The sequence below is a fragment of the Athene cunicularia genome (genome assembly GCF_003259725.1).
Source record: "Athene cunicularia isolate RWA chromosome 26 unlocalized genomic scaffold, athCun1 chr26_part1, whole genome shotgun sequence".
Classification (NCBI taxonomy): Eukaryota; Metazoa; Chordata; class Aves; order Strigiformes; family Strigidae; genus Athene; species Athene cunicularia.
In genome coordinates, this window is record NW_020799136.1 from 3,333,478 (window position 1) to 3,353,751 (window position 20,274).

At 41.0% G+C, this 20,274-nt stretch overlaps 1 protein-coding gene across 1 annotated transcript in view; it reads right to left on the reverse strand.

Moving 5' to 3' along the window:
• Positions 1 to 1,017: 1,017 nt before the first annotated feature.
• Positions 1,018 to 20,274, reverse strand: part of LOC113488910 (AMP deaminase 1-like) — a 58,410-nt gene continuing 39,153 nt past the window's right edge. Inside the window, exons 24-26 of the mRNA XM_026864333.1 lie at positions 14,972 to 14,977; positions 7,911 to 7,922; positions 1,018 to 1,028 (exon numbers count right to left, since the gene is read on the reverse strand). Of these exons, the coding sequence (XP_026720134.1) occupies positions 1,024 to 1,028; positions 7,911 to 7,922; positions 14,972 to 14,977 (23 nt within the window). The 3' untranslated portion in view covers positions 1,018 to 1,023. The remainder of the gene's footprint in view (positions 1,029 to 7,910; positions 7,923 to 14,971; positions 14,978 to 20,274) is intronic.

The window sequence follows — 20,274 nt, forward strand, 5'->3', positions numbered from 1 at the left end:
GAGGCACAGCCATAAACTGAAAGGAAGGAGCCACAGGCTCTAGGTAGTGGAAGGATAAACAAAGATTTAACTCCAACACACTACTCACAGGCAGTATTAGTATGGCAACACGTGCAGTCACACCAAACAGTTTTCCAACATGGAATGCGAGTTCTCAGCAGGGGACTGGAAACAGTGAACAATACTATTATATTTTTTCTTAACTGTACCTCAAGGTGCTGTAAGAGAGATTTTCCCTTTTTATTGATTTCATTGATGAGAGTGAATATAGCCACTTTGATCTCCTGTTCTACTCGTTTGTTAGTTTCATTTACTTCTTTTATCCTAAAAAAAGATAAATGTATTGTCAGGCAGTCACTCTGTATTATGCCACCAACACTCAACACCACAGGCATCTTTCCACCCTTGAAGAGTGAAGGAGCAATTCCCATACTGAAGTTCTGGTAAGAACACAATTTATAGCTTGTTTGATTTCTAAAAGAGAAAAAAACTTTTTCAAAGAAGCCATCTAAAATTACAGTTTTGAAAAATAATTTAAACAGTCTGAGATCAAGATAGTATCTCAGTTAACAACTTGTGTTTTACTTAAAATAATAGGAAACGGTCCTTGTGGTTTACCCACTTTATTTGTATGTTTACACAGTAACACACCCAGCCAAGACCACACATGTATGTACATACATATATTTATCCCCATATCATGTCTCTTTACTATGAAGAATTTATGTACAATGCCTTAAACTTTTATGCCATTGTATATTAACCAGAAAGGAAGTCAACCCTGAATTTCAGATGGATCCCTTCACCTCCCACAAAAAAAAAAATCTTGTAACGAGATAGTTATTACATACCTGTAACCAATACACAATATGTTTCACTAATGATTTTCCTGACATTAGTCTATGTTACTCTCCTGTGCATCAATATTACTGCCTTTCAGTTTTTTATACATCTCACCTCTTCATTATTTCCATCATTATCACTCTTCCTCAGTTTTAGTGTCTTCACTACTCTTCAACTTCTTCAGACTCAAGCAAATCATCTCGAGCTCTGTCCACAGAATTTGAAATACAGCATTTTTTAAAGCCCATTGCAAATTCTGGATTTATTTGACCATATCCTGCCTTAATCTAATGACAACGTAGGGCTGCAGCCAGATTCTTTACTTCGCTTGTAGAAGTCAGAGCACAGGACCCTGCCATGAGTGTAAAGACTTAACTTGTCCTTTTCTAAAGGGCTTCTTCACTACTAGATCAAGCATCTGCACTTGTGACGTGATTCATCCCAGTATGATCACAAGACCAATAGCTACTTGTCTGACAATGATCTTCACCGTTGGTGTCAAATGCCCTTTAAGGCACCCTGGACACAAGTGCTTTTCTGGGACAGCACAACCTGGTCTTCTACTCCAAAAAACATTCAACCAACCCTTCTGTCGTGGTCTGAGCTCAGAGGGGAACTGGGCACACGTGTTCAGTCAGCAGGCATCCATCCTCGTCTGTGGCACGTAATGCTTCACGATCATGTACGATGGCACCTTCATACTATCTGCTAACACTGACAACATTATTGTATTACACTTGTTCCCATTCCCTGAAGTTTTTATAATGGATTTCGTGCCCTACACTTCAAGAAAGTAACTGAATGGCATGTCAATCATGTTAACCATGATCTTTACAGAATCCAATCACATGCTGCAGAAGTTCACTGAATTCTCAGTGAAGCCAGAAACTCTTAGGAAAAAAACCCACTACAATGTGTTACTCCTATATGCACCACGCATTATTGGCCTTGAATTCTTATCAGACAACGTTTTGTGGCATTTCTTGAGCTTTCAGCTTGATGATTTCCCATGTAACAGGGTTTCCGCCTCTTCAAACAAGTAACAATTCTACAGCTCATCCTCCTGCTCCACGATGGTGTTCTCTTTTGGGTCCCTTCAAAGACTTCCATGCTGAATCAGCACATTAACATTTCCCTTTTCATTGCTTCCATCTTCACACATTTGCCTCTGTCATGGCGTTTGTTCTCCTTCTCTTACAACTTTTTTAATGTATGTGGTACCATTAAGAGTTAAAAATTTGCACCAGAACTTCTCCTTTTTTCTTTGGTACATTTCCTTCCACCCTTGTACTTCCCATCTCCAGATGATCTGTCATTTTACAAATGACTCAGAAGTTTGAGAAGGCTCACAAAACCACTGAGAATCACAGGGGAATTCCCTGACCTCCAGCACATCACGTCACCACAAGTGGGTGAAAAGCCAGCAGCAGTCACGTGTGCTCTCTGTCTCTACATTCAATACTCCATATGACGTTGAATTCTTAAGTTAAGCTACCTAAGAAAAAGCTTGTCTTCCTTTCACGTAATTACACTAAGTTTAGCTTGCCTAATTAAAAACCAAAACCAACCCCCCAAAAAACCCCAATTTCCTATTCAATTTCAAACCAAGTTTTTGTTACAGTTATCAGCAGCATTCGTATGAAACAAAATTATTTCAAGAAAAAGTTTCTCTACAGCCAACACTTCTGCCACCTAGAGCTGAACTTAACAGAAACCATACAACATATTTGCCTTGCCTTTTTTATTATTCCCTCTTTTTTTTCCCACCCCCAAGTTTAATAAATGTGTCACATCTTTAGTTCTATTCAAAGCTGCCACAGAAGACATCATCTTTCCTGTAACAACTTTCAACAGGTGCATAATACTGTAGGGAAGAAAGTAATTAAGTCAAATACAACTAAAGAGACAGAATCAACTAAAATGTAAGTATTATTCCAGTCCCATCATTCATCTTATTGTGATTCAGTAGAAAGGCAATGTAATAGTAACAGTTAATAATTTGGGGGTAGTTACCTATTCTGAACTTGGGTAGCTGCAAAATTTACGTAATTCTTCTTCTCAAGAAGTTTGGCCAGTAGGTTCTCAATTGCACCCTTCTGGTTCTGAAAAGCTTCTTCCAGAAACTGGTACCTTTTCAACAGGCAAAAGGAGGCATCAGTTACCAAGGAGCAATGTGCTGAAACTAAGGGTTCCCAATTTATAGGAAAAGCTATGCAATTTTGAAAAAATATGACAAAACACAGAGGAAAAAAAATCAAACTATACGTATGCCCATTCGTGTGCAAAATGTTTCAGTACTGCTAAAATCCTTTGTAAGTGTCCAGAAGACTGAACCTCTACGGGTCACTTGCTAATTCCAAGTACACAGGGAGACAATGTGCTGCACTGTTTCCCAAGAGAGCAAGCCATGGAACGCCAGCTAAAGGAGGTACCAGAAACTTCAGAGTTTGGGAAATCCTTTTGTTAACGTTAAGATGAAGAAAATCCACTGATAAATTAAAGACATTATATGGTACAAAAAAACCCCTATCCCAGAAAAAGTTTTTCAGCTGAGATTATACTGCTTATATTTGACTGAATTAGTTTAATCTGAAAGAAAATGTGTCTATTAAAAAACCATGATTTTTTTTAAATACTTCCAAGTGAAGAATGTATCACTCCTTCCATCCTTCAACCAAACAGCTACTGTATCAAAGGGACCTGCCATTACTTCATCTGAAAAGAGTGCAAGTAGCTACATCAAAGAAAAACAATGGAACCAGTTGCATTTTCCTAACACACATCACAAGAGGAACCAACAGTGCAACAGAAGCAAAACCCTCTGTAAAAAATGGCAAAGGGAATGAAGCCGTGCCAAGAGTTTCCATCTTTGCTGATGGGCTGCTCGACTATCAGAAGCCTCTCCCCAAGCTCCAGGATTCCCACCAGGCACTTGACGCTTCCTGTCTTTGCGGTAAGTAAACTTCATGCTTCCGAAATATGATTTAACAGCAGGGAAAACCTTCCAGAACACCTTCCCTTCTTACTACACTAAATCCCAACATTCAAATCGGCAAAAAACTCCTCAAGTGAAGCACCTTACAAGCTGCATTAGCAGTTGCCTGCACCATCTCCCTGCCACGACTGAAAAAGAAAGTAGCAGCATCAGTTGTCAAAATCTAGAACATTACAATCTAATCTAAGAGGAAAAGATTGAATACATGGTCAAATTTACAGTAATACTGTTTCTTGCTTCAAATCCTTCACAATTATGATAAGACAGACCTAGGCAAAGAGAACACTATTCCCAACAGCAGTGACTCTGCTCCTGTTCATTCAGTTTGTACCAGCCATAGACAAGTTTCCACTCCAAGAGTTCAGGTTCCTCAGTCTCCATGTTAGGACACTTTTCCTAAGAACAGTCTAAAGTTCTTGCAGACAGACACCATCGTAAGATTTTAGGTACTATAATGCAAAAAGTAGCATTACTAAAGCCCAAAGGCCACAAAACTTGAAATGTCTGGAAATCTGCAAATTTTCTAAAACTGTTTTCATTAAGCTGAAAATCAGATTTCCACTTTAAGGACGGGGGGGGAAAAAAATAAAATCTACACTTACCTAGTACTGCTAAAACTTTGCTGTAGCTCCTTCTACAGCCAAAATACTTTTTTTTGTTCTAATATTGTATTGTACTTTTAGCTTCCAAAGTGTGTGGACTGAAAACTACCTAAACTAGAGGAATCACACGCCATTAGGCTGCTAAAAGAATGACAGCTTTCTACAGAATCACCAGCAATTCTTTCACTTGAAATTCTGAACTGACACTGGACCTTGTTGCTACCGAAATGGTGATTCATCCTCCTTTGGTGAAAACTATTAGGATTTCAGGTAAGAAGTAAACAGGAGATTAAAATCAATTTGTGTTTCCACTTGGCATGATTTTCCTTCAACGACTTAGCTTCATAAAAATCTCGGTTGCACTTCATGGCAAACGAAGCAGTCTCCCTACTCATCTGTAATTCACATCTGCAGACAGAACAATTTTTAAAGAATATTCTACAACAAAGCATGCTAATAGCAAAGTATTATCTTCTCCTACTGGAAAGGAACAGGTGAGTAGAACAAGATATCTCTGTTAATCCGTTAGTACCATGCGCAAAACATGCAAAGAAACCAACTAGAGAAAGTTAGTTAACATATCCTAGAAAACCACGCTTTCTGGAGAAGTGTGTCTTTCAGGATATTTACGATCCAGTCTATGAAAGAACAGATCAGTAATGTTTGAGGTTGTTAATATTTTAATAGTACTATTTCAAAACCCAAGAAGCTCTCCGTTAGGCTGCTGTAGCAGTCTACGAGACTAATCACTAGTCAGGAAAAAACCCCAATAAATTCAATACTGCAACATGCTGTCAAGCACCTGTACAAAGAAGTGTTAGTTGTAGACTGACTAGGAAAAGCAGTGTGGCAGTGACTGATAAATATTTATGCCCAGATTCTCTATTATAACTCTGCAAAACACTTTTTCAAACGTTCAAACAACTATACGACACAGCTGCTAAAGAGCAGGAAGTTTTAATGTCTCGTAAGAGGTTCTAGCAGCTCAGAGAAAAGCAAGCTCCAGAGACAAAACCCATCATTTCTTTTTACTTGGAATGAGGCAACTTTCAACCAACTAAAAATCAAAATAATTTTTCCCTCTGTGCTACAAAAATAAGTTATTCTATGGGGCAAAATTTATACCTTCCTTTACAAAATTACCCTAAATTGAAAGACTGTTGCATAATAAAATATGCCCTTTCAAAAAATTACCTCATCCATGACTCACTTTGGCTTCTTTACAGTACCAGGTGTTCAGGGCTGTAGCAATTTCTGTTCAAGTCCTGAATAGTGACAGCACTGGTAAATGCCAGGCAAGTTAACACCTGAATCGCACCAAATTGCCTCAGACCATGTTGTTTCAAATCTGCTCTTCAGATACTTGACAAAGCTCAACCAACTGATCACTCAAAAGTTTTCAGCACTCCACACAGGTTCTCCTTTGCGAGGGATCATTTAGCCCAACAACGAGTAAATACAATATATAATGACACAACTTTTAAATTAATGCCATTTCATCCTCTGAAAAAGTGCACCACAGGAATGAAGACATGGTAATATTTGTACCTGTGTTCTTTGTGTTCCAGTAACTGACAGTCTCTGCATGTCAGCCTATCACATGTTTCACAGAAAAGTTTTAACTGCTCTTGTTTGTGGACAGGACAGAAAACAGGACGTTGACCAGATGCTCCCACGGCCTCTGTTTTTAAAAATAAACCATTTTTGCATTTTAAAATTAAGTTTAGACAATCTGAAGAGCAAAATGACTAACTTCCAAGCTAAGTAGCAACCAAGAATTTGGACAAAGACAACTACAGATCTGTTCTCACCCTAAAGTTACCGTGAATACGTTCCCATTGAAATATTTACAGTGCCTGTGGTTTGTAGCTGTTTCTGCTTTATTGTATTCAAACAGAAGGAGGAATTCCTCTCCTGTCACAAACACTCAAAAGACACCAGCACCTGTAAGAATGTAAAAACTGCAGAAGAGCAGGGTCATGTAAACCTGTTTAAAGACTAAATGCATGCCACTTCACCTGGGACACACTGAAGGATGGATCAAACCTCGCAAACTTTTATACTGTCAAACACCCATAGGTTTTCTAAATTATCACTTCAAAACCTTTATAAACCTCATTAAGTAACACGCAATGGAAATGGTAAATGCAAAGCATTACTGCCCGTGTTAAGAGTGACTTAAACCCCAGCTAAACTGCTTAACTTCTCCACTTATGCAAATAACAGAAAACGTCAAAAAACAGTTCCGAGTTGACTGAAAAGTGCTGCGCAGTCTTCTAAAGATATTTTGAGCTTAGCAGAGACGAAAGCAGCCTTTGGAAGATACAGCATGTAAGGTTTAAAACATGAATGTCTTCCTCAGTCTCCAGCACTTCTGAAGCTTGTTATATCATGCACGTTATTGTAAAGAGAGCTCATGAATCTCCAGCTGACACTCATTAATAGCAATTTAAAGTCTCCAGGGCATATCTTAGAGCCCAACAAGAAAGAAGGGAACAAGCTCCTCCGAGCGAGTAATGAACAGTCATTTCCCACAATCCAGAGTTACCAAGGATCACCGTCCATCAGGCTACATTCCTGCCACACGCCGACTGCGGGTGGGCGTCCACCTCAAACATCCCAACTCCTGGTACAAAGTTTACTTTGCTGGAACAGCCATATTTGTCACCTCCCCACTCAGGTTACTGAAGGGGAAGTGGAGCTGTACTATCAAGTTGACAGTCACTCCTAATTAAAAACATCAGGAATTGTTTGCAGGGCCCTGTCATCTGATTTCACCTTAAGGGTTTCTCATCTACTAGGATTAATTAGTTTAAACTTAAATAGGTAATTTCTTATTAAACAATCCCATTGAGACATACAGAGAAATCTCTCCAAAAATGAAGTTTATTTGATAGAGCAAGTGAAACAAGATTGTTGTCTAAAAGAACTAAGCAAACTTTTAAACTCTAAGATTTCGACAAGAGTTGGAAGAAAGCAAAGCACTGTCACTCCTTTGAAATCACACATGAAACAATCATGAAGGTATTTATTTTACATGTAGAGAGAATGTAAAATGTCAAGATGTCTCTTCCTCGATATGATCAGGCTTCATATACCCATAGAACCTATGAGTCTTTAAATCAGAACTTTTATCCTATCTACAAATAAAATCTCCAAGCTAAATTCCAGTTACCTTTTACTGTTTTGAGAAAGTTTTCCACATTACCTCAGTAGGTTACAAGTTATATAAAGTCAAACAACAGTTTAAGAATTAACTTCTAATAAAGCTGCATGTCTAAACAAAGTCTACACACACCTTGCACATTAAATTTTGCTAGCTGAGAGATTAAACCTAAAATAAATTTAAATTCCGCATTTACTCAGCAATATCAATACAACAGTAACATCATATGGAGTATGACTGTAAGCTTATCTGTATATATTGGGTGAACTATAATTGCCCCTTATAACCATGTACAGAAAAATACAGAATTTCATTTCCTTGGCCAATGGATAAGATTACCAATGTCAGTGCTCTCCAGATTTCAACACCTCCGTTTAGTTAGTTATTCTACTACAGAAAAGGATTATTAAGAATGGATCCAAATCCTTTCCAAAGGCTGCAGTCTCATTCTGTTTCTCCTGTACGGAAGATGATTTTTTTTTTTTTTGGCACTAAACATCAAACTGTATAAAGTATTAGCAATTTAGTCTAAAATTTAGTTTTCCCTCTCTTCTTAGAGCTAACAATTTTGCACTGGTAGCTTTTTACTAAACTTTTCCAAATTCTCTGGGGAAAGCCACAAGCTAGTTGTTACCTAAACAACCCTCCCTCTCTCTTTTCACATGTGCCAAAGAGAAAATGTTTTTACTATGGGCAGGACTAAGTGATATCCAAACACTCACCTGAAGATACATCCTCTTTTTTTCTGATCATATGATCTTTAGTAAATTTTACTCGCTGATGAGCTTCTATACAAGTCTTGCACAACCATTCCCCACACTCCACACAAAATCCAACAGCACTAGCATTATCTTCACAGCTTGTACACACCTGCAGAGGGAAACAGTCAGTTACCCTCATTTTCCTGGAAAGCATTAACATGTACAGAAGCAAAAACTGCATGTTAATTCCAGCAAGCAGGGAAGTGCCATACCTGTTCTGACTTCTCATCAGAGCTGCTTGGTGTTTCTGACGTGTCTTTCACAAAGTAGTTATCGACCAGATCTATCTGTCTGCATTCTTGGCGGCATATCGGACATCTGATTACACCAACTGCAAAACAGAAAAAGTTTCCCAGTTCTAAGAAAAAGAGTGTGAAAAACATGCCCAGAATCAAGAGACAACAAGAATGAACACAAAAATCCTCAGGCTGCTCATTTCACTTGGGTAGATGAACAGGTTCCACAGCTGACATTACCCTTAAAAACCAGCTGTTACCCGTGTAAAACCCATCGCCCCCAAATCCCCACCCCAACACCAAACCACATATACCTCTTCAGAAAAGAATCCCTCAGCTAGGATTAAGTTGTGACAGTGTCTACATATTCAGTTTTTCCTGATTTCTTCCCCCCAAAATATGTATTTTTAGTCATTTGCTCTCCCCAGGCAAATACTGTCTTTTTTTCCTCCCTCATTTTAGTTTAACTCAAGACACCTGTTAATTACTTTTTATAACCATCTGTTGTCCAGTCTGTCTTAAAACAAGCATGAGGAGAGGTGTGCCTGATAGCCAGGCGTGCCTTTAGCAGTGTTCTGACAATGTCAGCACTGGCGTGTCACAATATTGCCCACACACCACAGAGGAGGTTTTCTAACGTAACCTCCTTCCACGAAGTCAGATGCAGTAACAGGAACTGTCTGAAGGTTTTTCAGGTTTTTTTCAGATCATTTTCTGCTAATACCAAAAAATCCTCTCATGCCAACTACAGGTGCCTTTCTGCAGCACTTCCACACTCTGCAGAGATGTAAAGGTGTACGCACATGGCGCTCCAATATCCTGCTTTGTTATCCTCTAACTACTAAATTGCAGTTTTAAGTCCTCAGCAGAGCTGCAAAGATGCTACTACATGAACCAAACAGACATTTAAAATGTACTATGAACAACTTATGTTAAAGGTTTGAACACTTGTTTACCACTAAGGTTATGGTTAACACTTTCTTCCCACACGTGGCATCTAGTCCTGAATGAAACTGTATTGTGAATATCCTTTTCAAGGAGAAGCTTTCAAAGCAATTGGGTATTTTTATACACTGGGATCCCTGAAACAACTTTGAAAAGTGTAATTAAATGATGCTCAACTCCTTTGTGGATATTCAATTAGAACAGTAGGACTTATTTCAAGGAGATTAATTATGTTAGTAGTAAATTAGCATTAATTTTTTCAAGTGCTAAAATTAACGATGGCGTCAGAACACAGAAGATCCACTACAGAGCAACAACAATAATCCCACTAAAAATTTCTCAAACCAAAGGTGCTTCAAGAGCAGGATGTACAAAATAATCAGTATTTCAGTCCCAACACGCACAAGAGCTTTCACACACACAATGAAGCCTCCCACATGTATAGAATCTTCAGATTTTCTTACTACTGAAAACAAAAACTCTTTAGGGAATACTGTATGAAAGCCATCTATCAGCGGATGTGTACACACTGACAGAACAAAAATTTCACACATTTACCATTAAAACTATTCTATCTAAACCAAGCCACAGCCAAACCTGATTCTGAGTGCTGTCTTGCGTTAATCACACAAAATCTGCAGAAAACAAGAAAAGCAGCCCAAGATCTATAGTCTTTACACAATGCAAAGTCAAATTCCACAGATGCAAACTGCTTCCTACAAGGCAGATTTTGTTTAGTTTTCAAACTAGACAAATCACTGAAAGCTCGAATAAACTCCAGCCTTTTGATGTCAGAGACATACAACTGTCAGCCCGTGAGCGGATTCTGGCCGCAGGTAACCCCGCCTCACCCGCTGCTGCTGTCCCAGAGAGACAGGTACTTCACAAATACTGCTCTTGCAGTCAAACACACACCTTTTGCACCTTGATATTCAAGCACACTTTGCACACAAGGTGCCAGGAGTGTTCTGCGAGTATCTCAATGGGTCGCATTCCCAGGAAAGGCCTCGCAGGTCTCATTCAGCACATCACGCCTCACTTCCACATCTCAGCGCCCAGTACTTCCAACAGCAGCTTTCCAGTATTCTGTGAGCCACGACATATCTCACACTCATTCACGTCCTGCTCTTTTAATACAATATAAACCAAACTAATGCAGCATCATTTGTTCTAGAAACCAAACTGCACTACTGAGAAGATACAGATGTGGCTGATTTTGTGAGGGCTGAGGGAAAAGCAGAGAAAAATCATACTGAAATAGCATTTACATAGAAGAAAAACAGAAAGAAATCCTTACCTGTCAAAACCTGACATAATTTGCAAGCTAATGAAGCTTATGGTAAAAATGTAATGAAAAGGTATTTTAGGACAAACCAAGGCTCAAATGTTTACATAACATACTAGAAAAACAAGGATTCACTGCCAATTTCAGTCCAAAACCTTAAGAAAATTAAAATGAAGTAAAAATACCATCCTGTTATATACTCCAGCAGAACTTATTACACTGGGGGTTTTTTGCATCAATTTAAACAGAAGCTTAACATTGTTTAAAACAAAAACCAAACCGAACACATCAGCCCTAGTACACACATTTCCACTGTAGCTCTGCTTTCAAAAAAAGACATGGAACTACATCCAAGGAACATATCAAACAGCACACACAAAAACTGTCAAGAGATCAATCACAGTTGAATTAGATACATTCATAAAAATTAGGAAGGTCAGAGTGGTTTATGATCTCCCCTTAATCCTAATTATTACACAAAGACTTCCTACATTCTCAAAGATGGCTTCATATTATTTAGACGCCATAAATCGATACTCCAGAGTTTAACAGCAGCACTAAAAGCAAGAAGTTGAGAATCAAGAAGTTTCTTTCAGACTTCACATTTCAAATCTCATACAGCTCAGTTTCACTCAACCGTAAAACTGAAATGCTTCTTCCCTGGCAAAAATATTACAAGAAATAGTAAGTACTGACTCACATGAAACTCTGCACTGAGGGTCTAAAACATTTTGAATAGCAGCTTCTTTTTTACAGTACACAATCATCAAAATACTGCCATCAGCATCAACTAGAGGAACACAGTTATACTTCAGGTTCTAAAAAAAGAAAAAAAAAATCCCCCCCAAACTTCACCAGCCATCCACAGATGTTCCTGTGTCCCTTCATGAAGAAATCCAAGAACAGCCTTTGGACCTAAAAGGCCACAGGAAATGATGAGCTATTTCACAAGAGCTGCAGGTAACAGGAATGGCCTTCCAAGCCTCTTACACTGCATTTAAGAGGACTGACATCACCCATTTTTCTACTTGTTCATACCACAAACCTCAGAATGGTGTGTAAGTGCTTTGCTGATTAAGGATACCAATTAAATTTAGACACCAAAGTGAAAAGAGCAGGCGCACTTTACTGGTGATAACCAAAGAATGTAACACAGTAATACAGAAGACATGCAATAAGAAAAGGCAGAATAGTGCACCCAAAGCAACAAACAGGAAAATACAGAGTGATGCATCAAATCATTACTACAGGAGAGAGAACAGTGATTAAGAAAGATATATCACCACTTGTATATTTTATTATTATCTAGATCTGCAGTGCCTGGGCAGCCCCAGTTACACGACGGTTGGCAGAGCCCGTCCCGGGCAGGGGGAAATCCTACACGGTGCCTCCACCTGCAGCTGAAGCCTCCAGAGTCGCTGGGAGCGGGTCCGGCCTTAGAGACCCTAAAATCAGCAAGGCAGAAGAGCTGGCACCTTTGTTTTGAGTGGAAAATTTCTGGTTCCATTCTCCTGTTGGGAGCCCACCCAAAGCCTGGCCAGGGCGCGGGGGGGGAGACCAGGGGAGTTTCTAATAAGGCCAGATACGTGCGCTCTCAGCCTTGAACAAGGCTAAACAAGGGAAGCTGGATACATTCTCTCCGCATTTTGTCCTCACTACTGATTATATTCTAGGCTGCATCTTTCACTAGCGAGCTTACATACTTTGGTTAACAAGTTAGCAGCTTCAGCTTGGGGCCTGTTGCTCAGGCTTCGGTATTTTCAATGCTTTAGCACTTTTTACATCAGCAAAGTGGGTTGTCATAACTTAGTACAATACCTACTAGCACAACGGTTATCAGTCATAAAATATACAGGATTCATCTACAGGTCAACTCTGGCTTGGGCCAGTTGTCCAAGCCTGAGCACTCCCACGCGACCTGTAACAACCATAAGCATAAACACTTACTACCTCTCCTCCATGGTCGCTAGCTCCATGTACCAGATCTTCCCTGCAATCTCCAGTAGCACCACGCTGAAATGAATTACATCCTATTCCAAATTAATTGTGCAGTTCAGATCAGATTCTAGGTTTTGTCACACACTACCCCAGACATTATCCAGAACAGCAGAAATATTTTCAATTGTACATATTACTGTGCCCCATCCACTGCTACATCCAGCACGTAGCCTCAAATGAGATTTGTCTCTTTTACCCTACCTAAGGCTGATTTAAGTGAGAAGCGGGAATAATCTCTTACCTGGTAATTTGGTTTGAGTGTCACCAATCCAGCAAGTAGGAAAAGCCTGCCTTGCACTGCCACCCCCACTCAAAGGGAGATAGGTTTCACTTGCCATCTTCTCACACCATGAGCCATTCCTCCCTACCAGAGTTTCCAAAGCCTGCAACAGAGGGAGAAAAGAAACTCCCAGATTCCTTGCGACACGCTCCTACGGAGTCTCCCGACACAGTCGGGAAGAGCAATTCTCCCTGGACACTACTCTGCGCTGGCGACCGCCGGGAAGGGAAACCGGCCAAAGCACGTCCCCACACACACGGGGTCAGGGACGGACCTGCAGAACCCCGGGAGGAGCCGCCCCTGCCCCTGCCCCGGCTGCCCAGGCGAGGAGAGGCCGCGCTGCCGCAGGGCTCCCGCTCTCCGGCAACTTCTGCTGAGGCTCACCTGCTCCTCGAACCAGAACGCAGAACACCTCAGGTCACTTTTGTCACAGCAAAGAGACACAAGTAGCACAAATTTTACTACACAACATGTGTTGAAGCGTGATTTATACAACTGCTAGAAGCCACATCTTCCCTGTACTGCACGTGTCCGTACTCAGCAGAGTCTGTAAGAATACTAATGAGAGTACAGCATCTGTGTAACCTTTTAAAAGCTTATGAAGATGAAGGACACCAAACTACACCACAAAGGATGTCAGACTCTGCAAAACTGAAGTAAACTGAGGAGAAAAGGTGATTTTATTTTCATAAAAACAGAAAGACTGCTAAAAAATCTGCAACATAAACCAGCAGCAAATCACAACGGAACATTTCAAGGAATTTAAGATTTCAAATAGAAGATGCTTTCAATCTACCATAGTCAACTAACACCAAAAGCTGCAACAGAAGTACTTTTCTTAAATGTAACTGTGGACTATGAGATCACCTTGTGTATCTTTATGTTTAAAATTTCCCAAGGGTAATGACATTTATCTGATGGCTATTTGCATACATCTCAAAATAGCTATTTTTTTCAATAGGTTAATATAACTATGAAAGCCTTCATCTTGAACTAGTTTCAACAGGAAAGTTATTTAAAACCTGCTTAGAATTCATTTCTTCAGTCCAGCTTCTTAATCCTGACAAAACCAAAATACTCTTCCAAATGTTAAGAATGCTTGAGAACTACAGAGGTGGAAGGAGAGACTTGATTCTCTGTACTTCCAGTCTTGTAGGATCAAACCAGAGAAATCATCTCCAGAGAAGGCTTACAGCAAGTCTCCAGCTACTATACCCACTCCAGCTTGATATTAAGGAATTCAGATTCTTGGCATTTTTAACCTAAGATGAAATCAACTGATCTGCCCCCAGTACACCTTTGCTAGGCAAGACACATTCTGCCCAGTAAGACAGTATATGTCCAACTCATACTTACTAATTTTGCACAAGAAAAAAAAATATGGAATTTTCTGAATCTTACTCTTTGCTCCCTACTCATACTTCTAGAAATTCCTTCTGGAATGTCTTCAGCTGTTTCAGGGACCATGGGGTGGAAGAGCAAGGCTTCCTGAGCCAGTAAGAGTTAACCTGTTACCTAGCCAAATCCACGTCTACCGTCTTCCCAACCTGGTTTTATAGTTTTTGTTTACAAACGCTAGAGAGAAGCTGGTTGGGAGCCTCCAACACTGTAGCCCTGGGGTTAGAGAAAGGGGAAGCGGGGAGGAAGGAAAGGGGAACACAGTTACAATCAGCCATGGAGACTTACCTGCTTGCCACAAACATTACACTAGCTAAAGCAAAATAGCTAACTTCTAGAAGATAGCTATTATAAAGGATTGTATATGAATCCTTTCATCAAGGGTTCATACATTCACCTGCTGACTTCAAGTCCAAGTTGACTTCAGCCAACTTAAAATCAACATGTCACAGCCTAACCAAATACTTCCTAAACCTCACAGAGAGCAAAAAGCAACAATGGAATGTAAAGTCACTGAAGTTCTAACTCCAAGACTGCCTTTGGCAACAAGAGACTTTACTAAGGGTACTGCTGAGGGTGAGGAGATCATCGATCGGAACGGGGCAGGGCACGACACGCACACGATGTACGTGATCACGGGACAAGGCGCATTGTCCTTCAGTAGCACCGCTCACCACTGGGTCCCCTCCACCACTGGGCTGGCACAGGGAGTCTCTGAGTAGTTAAAAATGATAAATTTAAAGTATCTCTCAAAGTGTATTCAGATACCGAACCCAAATGCTTGCATTCCCAAATATCCCTACTTACATACCAAAATTCATATTTTCACAAGATCCAACTCATTGAATGTAAGCTATGGACTGCAATACAAAAACCTTTATCAACTCTTTAGTTGCTTCATGACATTCAAGAGTATTAAACCCCTAAAACAGGAGTATAAAAAAGTAACTTTGACCTCACTTTAATACCCTAAAATACGTTTAAAGTACCTTACAGGCAAGAAGCTGAACAGGACCCACCAGCACGCCCTTCAGCAAAAAAGTCCGATGCCTCCAGGGTGCAGCAGCAGCAGGCCCAGCAGCAACCCCTCCCCTGCTGAGCAGGCGGAGACCACGTCAGGGACTGGGCAGTCTGGGAGCCCCCAGCACAGGACACACTGACAAACAGCAGCGGCCACCACGATGATGAGGGCTGGAACACGCGACGTGTGAGGAGGGGCCGTAGCTCTGAGATGGCTCAGCCTGCACCGGGAACCTTACCAGAGCCAGGCTCTGCCCTGAGCTGCACAGTGACAGGACCAGCATCAACTACGAGCAGGAACAGGGCAGAACTTGCTTCGACACAATATCCATTTCACATATTCACAACAAGGATGGTCAAACACTGCAACGGAGACTCAGAGATGCCAAAGCTGCAATCCCAGTAGACAGTCACCGCGCAGCTGGAGGAGGCCCTACAGAACCTCCTCTAACCAGTCCTGCCCTGAGCGAGAGGTCGAGCCGAACACATCTGCCAGTCTTGCCAACCCACACGGTACGTGCTCCTTCAAGAACAGTCATTTTAAAGAAACATCTTGCATTTTCTGTTGACACTTATGAGACATCAATTAGCACTAGCCCAAAACTACCACATCACCCACTGACAATCAAGTCATCAACCTTCTACAATCCTAATTACTGTTGAGTGAACACCATCATTTTAGACATCTGGTTTTAAACACATGTGTTTGGTTTTGGTTGAAATGTGTCAGGCTGATTCCCAACACAAAAGTGAATATACGAAAATTTGAAACCCTTTCAGATGATTATATTGCATGATGATGATAACGCTGCACAGTTCAGGAAATATTTGCAAGCACTCGAGCAATCTAATAACTCAGACTTCCGCTTTAAATTCAAACTTGGCATGTAGACAGTCCTCTAAGGAACGAATCTCTGCCAGGTTTCATTTATTGCTTGAGACCAATAGTAGTTACTGCATGTGCATAGTATTTACTTCTCTCAGAAGCGCAAAGGCCCAAACACGTTCCTGCAGTCATACAGCAAAACCCCTATTTAGTTTCAGTGATGAGACCCTGAAATAAACCCTCACAGGCCAAGTGACACAATCAGACTGAAATCTATCAGAATATACTTTTTAAAAAAAAATTAACTGTTTTCAAGGTCCAACTCCCAACTCAGCTTTTTTTTTTTTTTTTTTTTGGACAAACAATCCTTGCTTATATCACAACTGTAATGACCTGACAACACATTACATTTAATAAGGAAAGCCAATTTATAGCAGTCACAGACATCAATTCTTATAAAAGTAACACATGCCTAGAAAACATTATTTTAAAATACACTGTTAATTTAGACTGAAATTTAAGTTTCAGACCAAGATTTCTAGTAAGTCCAGAATACAAACTGAACATTTTTCAGGATTCAGCTTTTGCTGGGCTCCAGCATATATTCATGACCCTCACTCATCAACACAGGAGAAAGGTAAAGAATCACGACAGTTGAAACGATGGGTACGATGGCCTGCATTTACACAGCTTGAGCAGCCTACCTGATGCAGGAATTTTCAGCTTTCTAGACTGAAAATACAGTAACTACTACCAAATCAATTTAAGTGATATGTCCCATTCTCACAGACATCATACCAGTCTTATGTCTTCCAATGCAAATTTAAAATAGTTACCGCACAATTTCAGGTACAATTAATACAAGTTTCTAAATACACCAACACTGGGTACGGGAGTTGAACTCAGCATATCAAAATAATTCACAGTGCTATGTATTATAGCACTCTGTAGTAAATGCATTGTTTCTCAAATTACACATGTGCACATGAACCAATTGTGTATGCTTCCTTTAGGCTCTCTGAAAGCATCTCACAGCTCTTTTACAGTTTTTCAGCCTAATGAAGGCTGTGACATTCACAAGGAGCTGGGAGAGCCACCTTCTCTCTATTGAGATAATCTTCTTAAGAGAGATTGTGAGTTCCCGGGTAAGGCAGTGAAACCTCAGAACAACCTGTCTTCCCAGGAGCAGAAGCAGCAGTGAGTGCATAAAAAGTTGCCTGCAGCATCTGTAACTGTCTGAAATCTCTAACTTAGAAATAAGCTTTTTTCAGAATACTGTCATACAAATAGAAGGTGGCATTTTCTTGTAACCTATTCAACCTGGAAAGAAGAGTCCAGCTGGACAACTGAAACACCAGGCATTAAGAAATGATCTACCCACCAAATAAAACGCTCGTTCCAATGGCCTATTAAGTCATTAACCTGAATATGAGATACTACTTTTCATGTTAAACAAATTACATAAAAATACATGTTTTAAATATATATGATCAAAACTTCTAATGTTTCCCCAACACAAATGTAAACAACATAAAAAAAAATATTTCACCAGTGCAATAGGTATGGACCTACCAGTTACCTCTTTATAATACAGCAAACCACAACCTTGGAAATTGTTTTAAACTTTAGTCAGTGTTTCTCAAACTTTTATGAGCTGAGACCATTCTTCTGTCTTCACTGCAGTGTCTCTCAAGGGAGTGGCGACAGCGTAGAAGACGATGCAGGCAGAGAGCACGACGCCTTCGAGCACCCCACTGTTCCCGCGGGACAGAGCTTCCAGCGGCAGCCGCGGAACTGCTCTGCAGGTACCGACCTCACGCTCAACTCCTGGTAAGCAGCTTCCACAGTTATTGCCCAATAACTACACATATTTACTATTGTAAGTGCTGACAACTTTACAGGGCAAAATCTGAAACTAAATAACAAAGCACCTGGGAAAACATCAAAAGAAAAAAACCAGTTCTTTTCCACAGCATTTGTAGTTCTCTTATCTAGGTGTAGAGACACTGAAAAATAGCAGGCAAATGTAAACGCATATAAAACAGGACAGCATATAATCCAGCAGTGAGAGCCTGCAGTTAAGTGTAAACTGCTTCAGATATAGCTGTGGGCACCACTTCCCATTAATTCTTCCTTCATGAAAAAGCACCTGCTCATGGTTAAGGAGACTAGAGAAGCAGAAGTAATACTTCATGACTCCCAAAACCCATGCCAACAGGGAAGGAACCTGCATGACTAAGCAATGTGGTACTTCTCTGTATGTTGAGAATGTCCATTTTGTACCTGATTTACTGGTGACCGTTTCATGTGCCATTCAACTGATTCAATTTACAATGTGCAGAGAGAGCTGCCCAGAAAACCGCATCTTCTGGCTGGTCAGTGTCTCATATTCTTAACTGACCTGCTGGGCTAATACCTTTGCTCGTGCAGACTCATGTACCACCACAGACGGATCCCACACGTCGTTACCAGTACACGCTCCTGGACCCTGTATCCACATCTTGCTCACATCACCTAGAAGTTTCTGATGCAGCAACCCAAAGATGAATTCTTGCTTCACCAAAGCACACAAATCAAGCATTCTTATGATGTGCTTAACAAGAACTGATAATCCAGTTTATAGATACACTTCAGAAGCTGCACTTTGTGTTGACGCACTTGGATCCTAACAGATACAGCAGCATTCAGATAATCCTGCTAATTACTAGTAAAATAAACCCAGCTTTTCAAGTTCTGTATCCTTCACTAGCATATCTAACGCAGAATGTAGGATCTGGAATTAAACAAGAATCACAACACCAACGGAGTGCTTTAGTTAGTGCATTATATTTATATTGCTATATTTATATACTATATTTATATAGTATATAAATATAGTATATAGAACTATATTTAATGCATCACCTTTCTAGAACTGATGGACTTTCTAAAACCACATCCTAAATGAACTCCTTCTGATCAGTTTAGACTAAACCACCACTACCAACAGGTTAATTCATTCGCTATGCAACACAGGAAAGGCTTGAGTTCTTGCTAAAGCCAGAAAGATGTCACCTAACAAGGTCTCTGAACACAGGACCCAGTTAAGACCTGCAGAACCACTTACCAGGGCCCTACTTTGGTCTGTAGACCACAGCAGGTGAGTCACTCCATTAAAATCTCCAGCAGCTTTTAAATTACAACCCTGAACATATAAAATAAAAAAAATAAAATTCGAGCTGTGATTTCAATAAGAACACCTGGAAGAAGCAGTCTACACTTGTTCCAGGGCACAGAAGTTACGTGTGCGTAGTAGACAGGCACAACGAGTCAACTGACAGCGCTGCTTAACTCGGTCCGCAGGAAACTCCGATCGCGGCTGTGCCGCGCACACCATTTCCAGCTGTGCACGTAATACTCTAATAACACTGAATGAGATTTCACTTAAACCAATTTTTTCTTCTGAGTGCTGAATAGTTGAGCACCGCCTGACAGACACGCCTCTACCACTGCACTCCTGAACGCCAAAACAAAACCAAACCAAACGCACGACGCAATTTACGCCACGATGCCAAGAGCCGCCGAGTTTCGGCCGCCGCCAGAAAACACGAAGCGGGCGGCTGCCAGGAGGCCCCCGGAGCGCCGGGACCACCGGGCTCACGTGCGCGGCCCCGCGGCGTACAGCGATCCAGCGGGGCCGAGGAGAACTCCGGGTCCAAACCCCGGGAATCGGAGCCCAACGCCCGCACCCGGCGAGCCGCACGAAGAGACCCGCCCAGGGAGAGGCCGCCCGCCGCGCTCACCTTGCTGGATGTCGCCGTTGGCCCCGCCGGGCACGGGCACGCTGAGCTGCCGCTCGGGCTCGGGCAGGCAGCGCCGGCAGAAGGAGTGCAGGCAGGGCAGCAGCTTGGGCTCGGCCTCGCGGCGGCTCTGCAGGCCT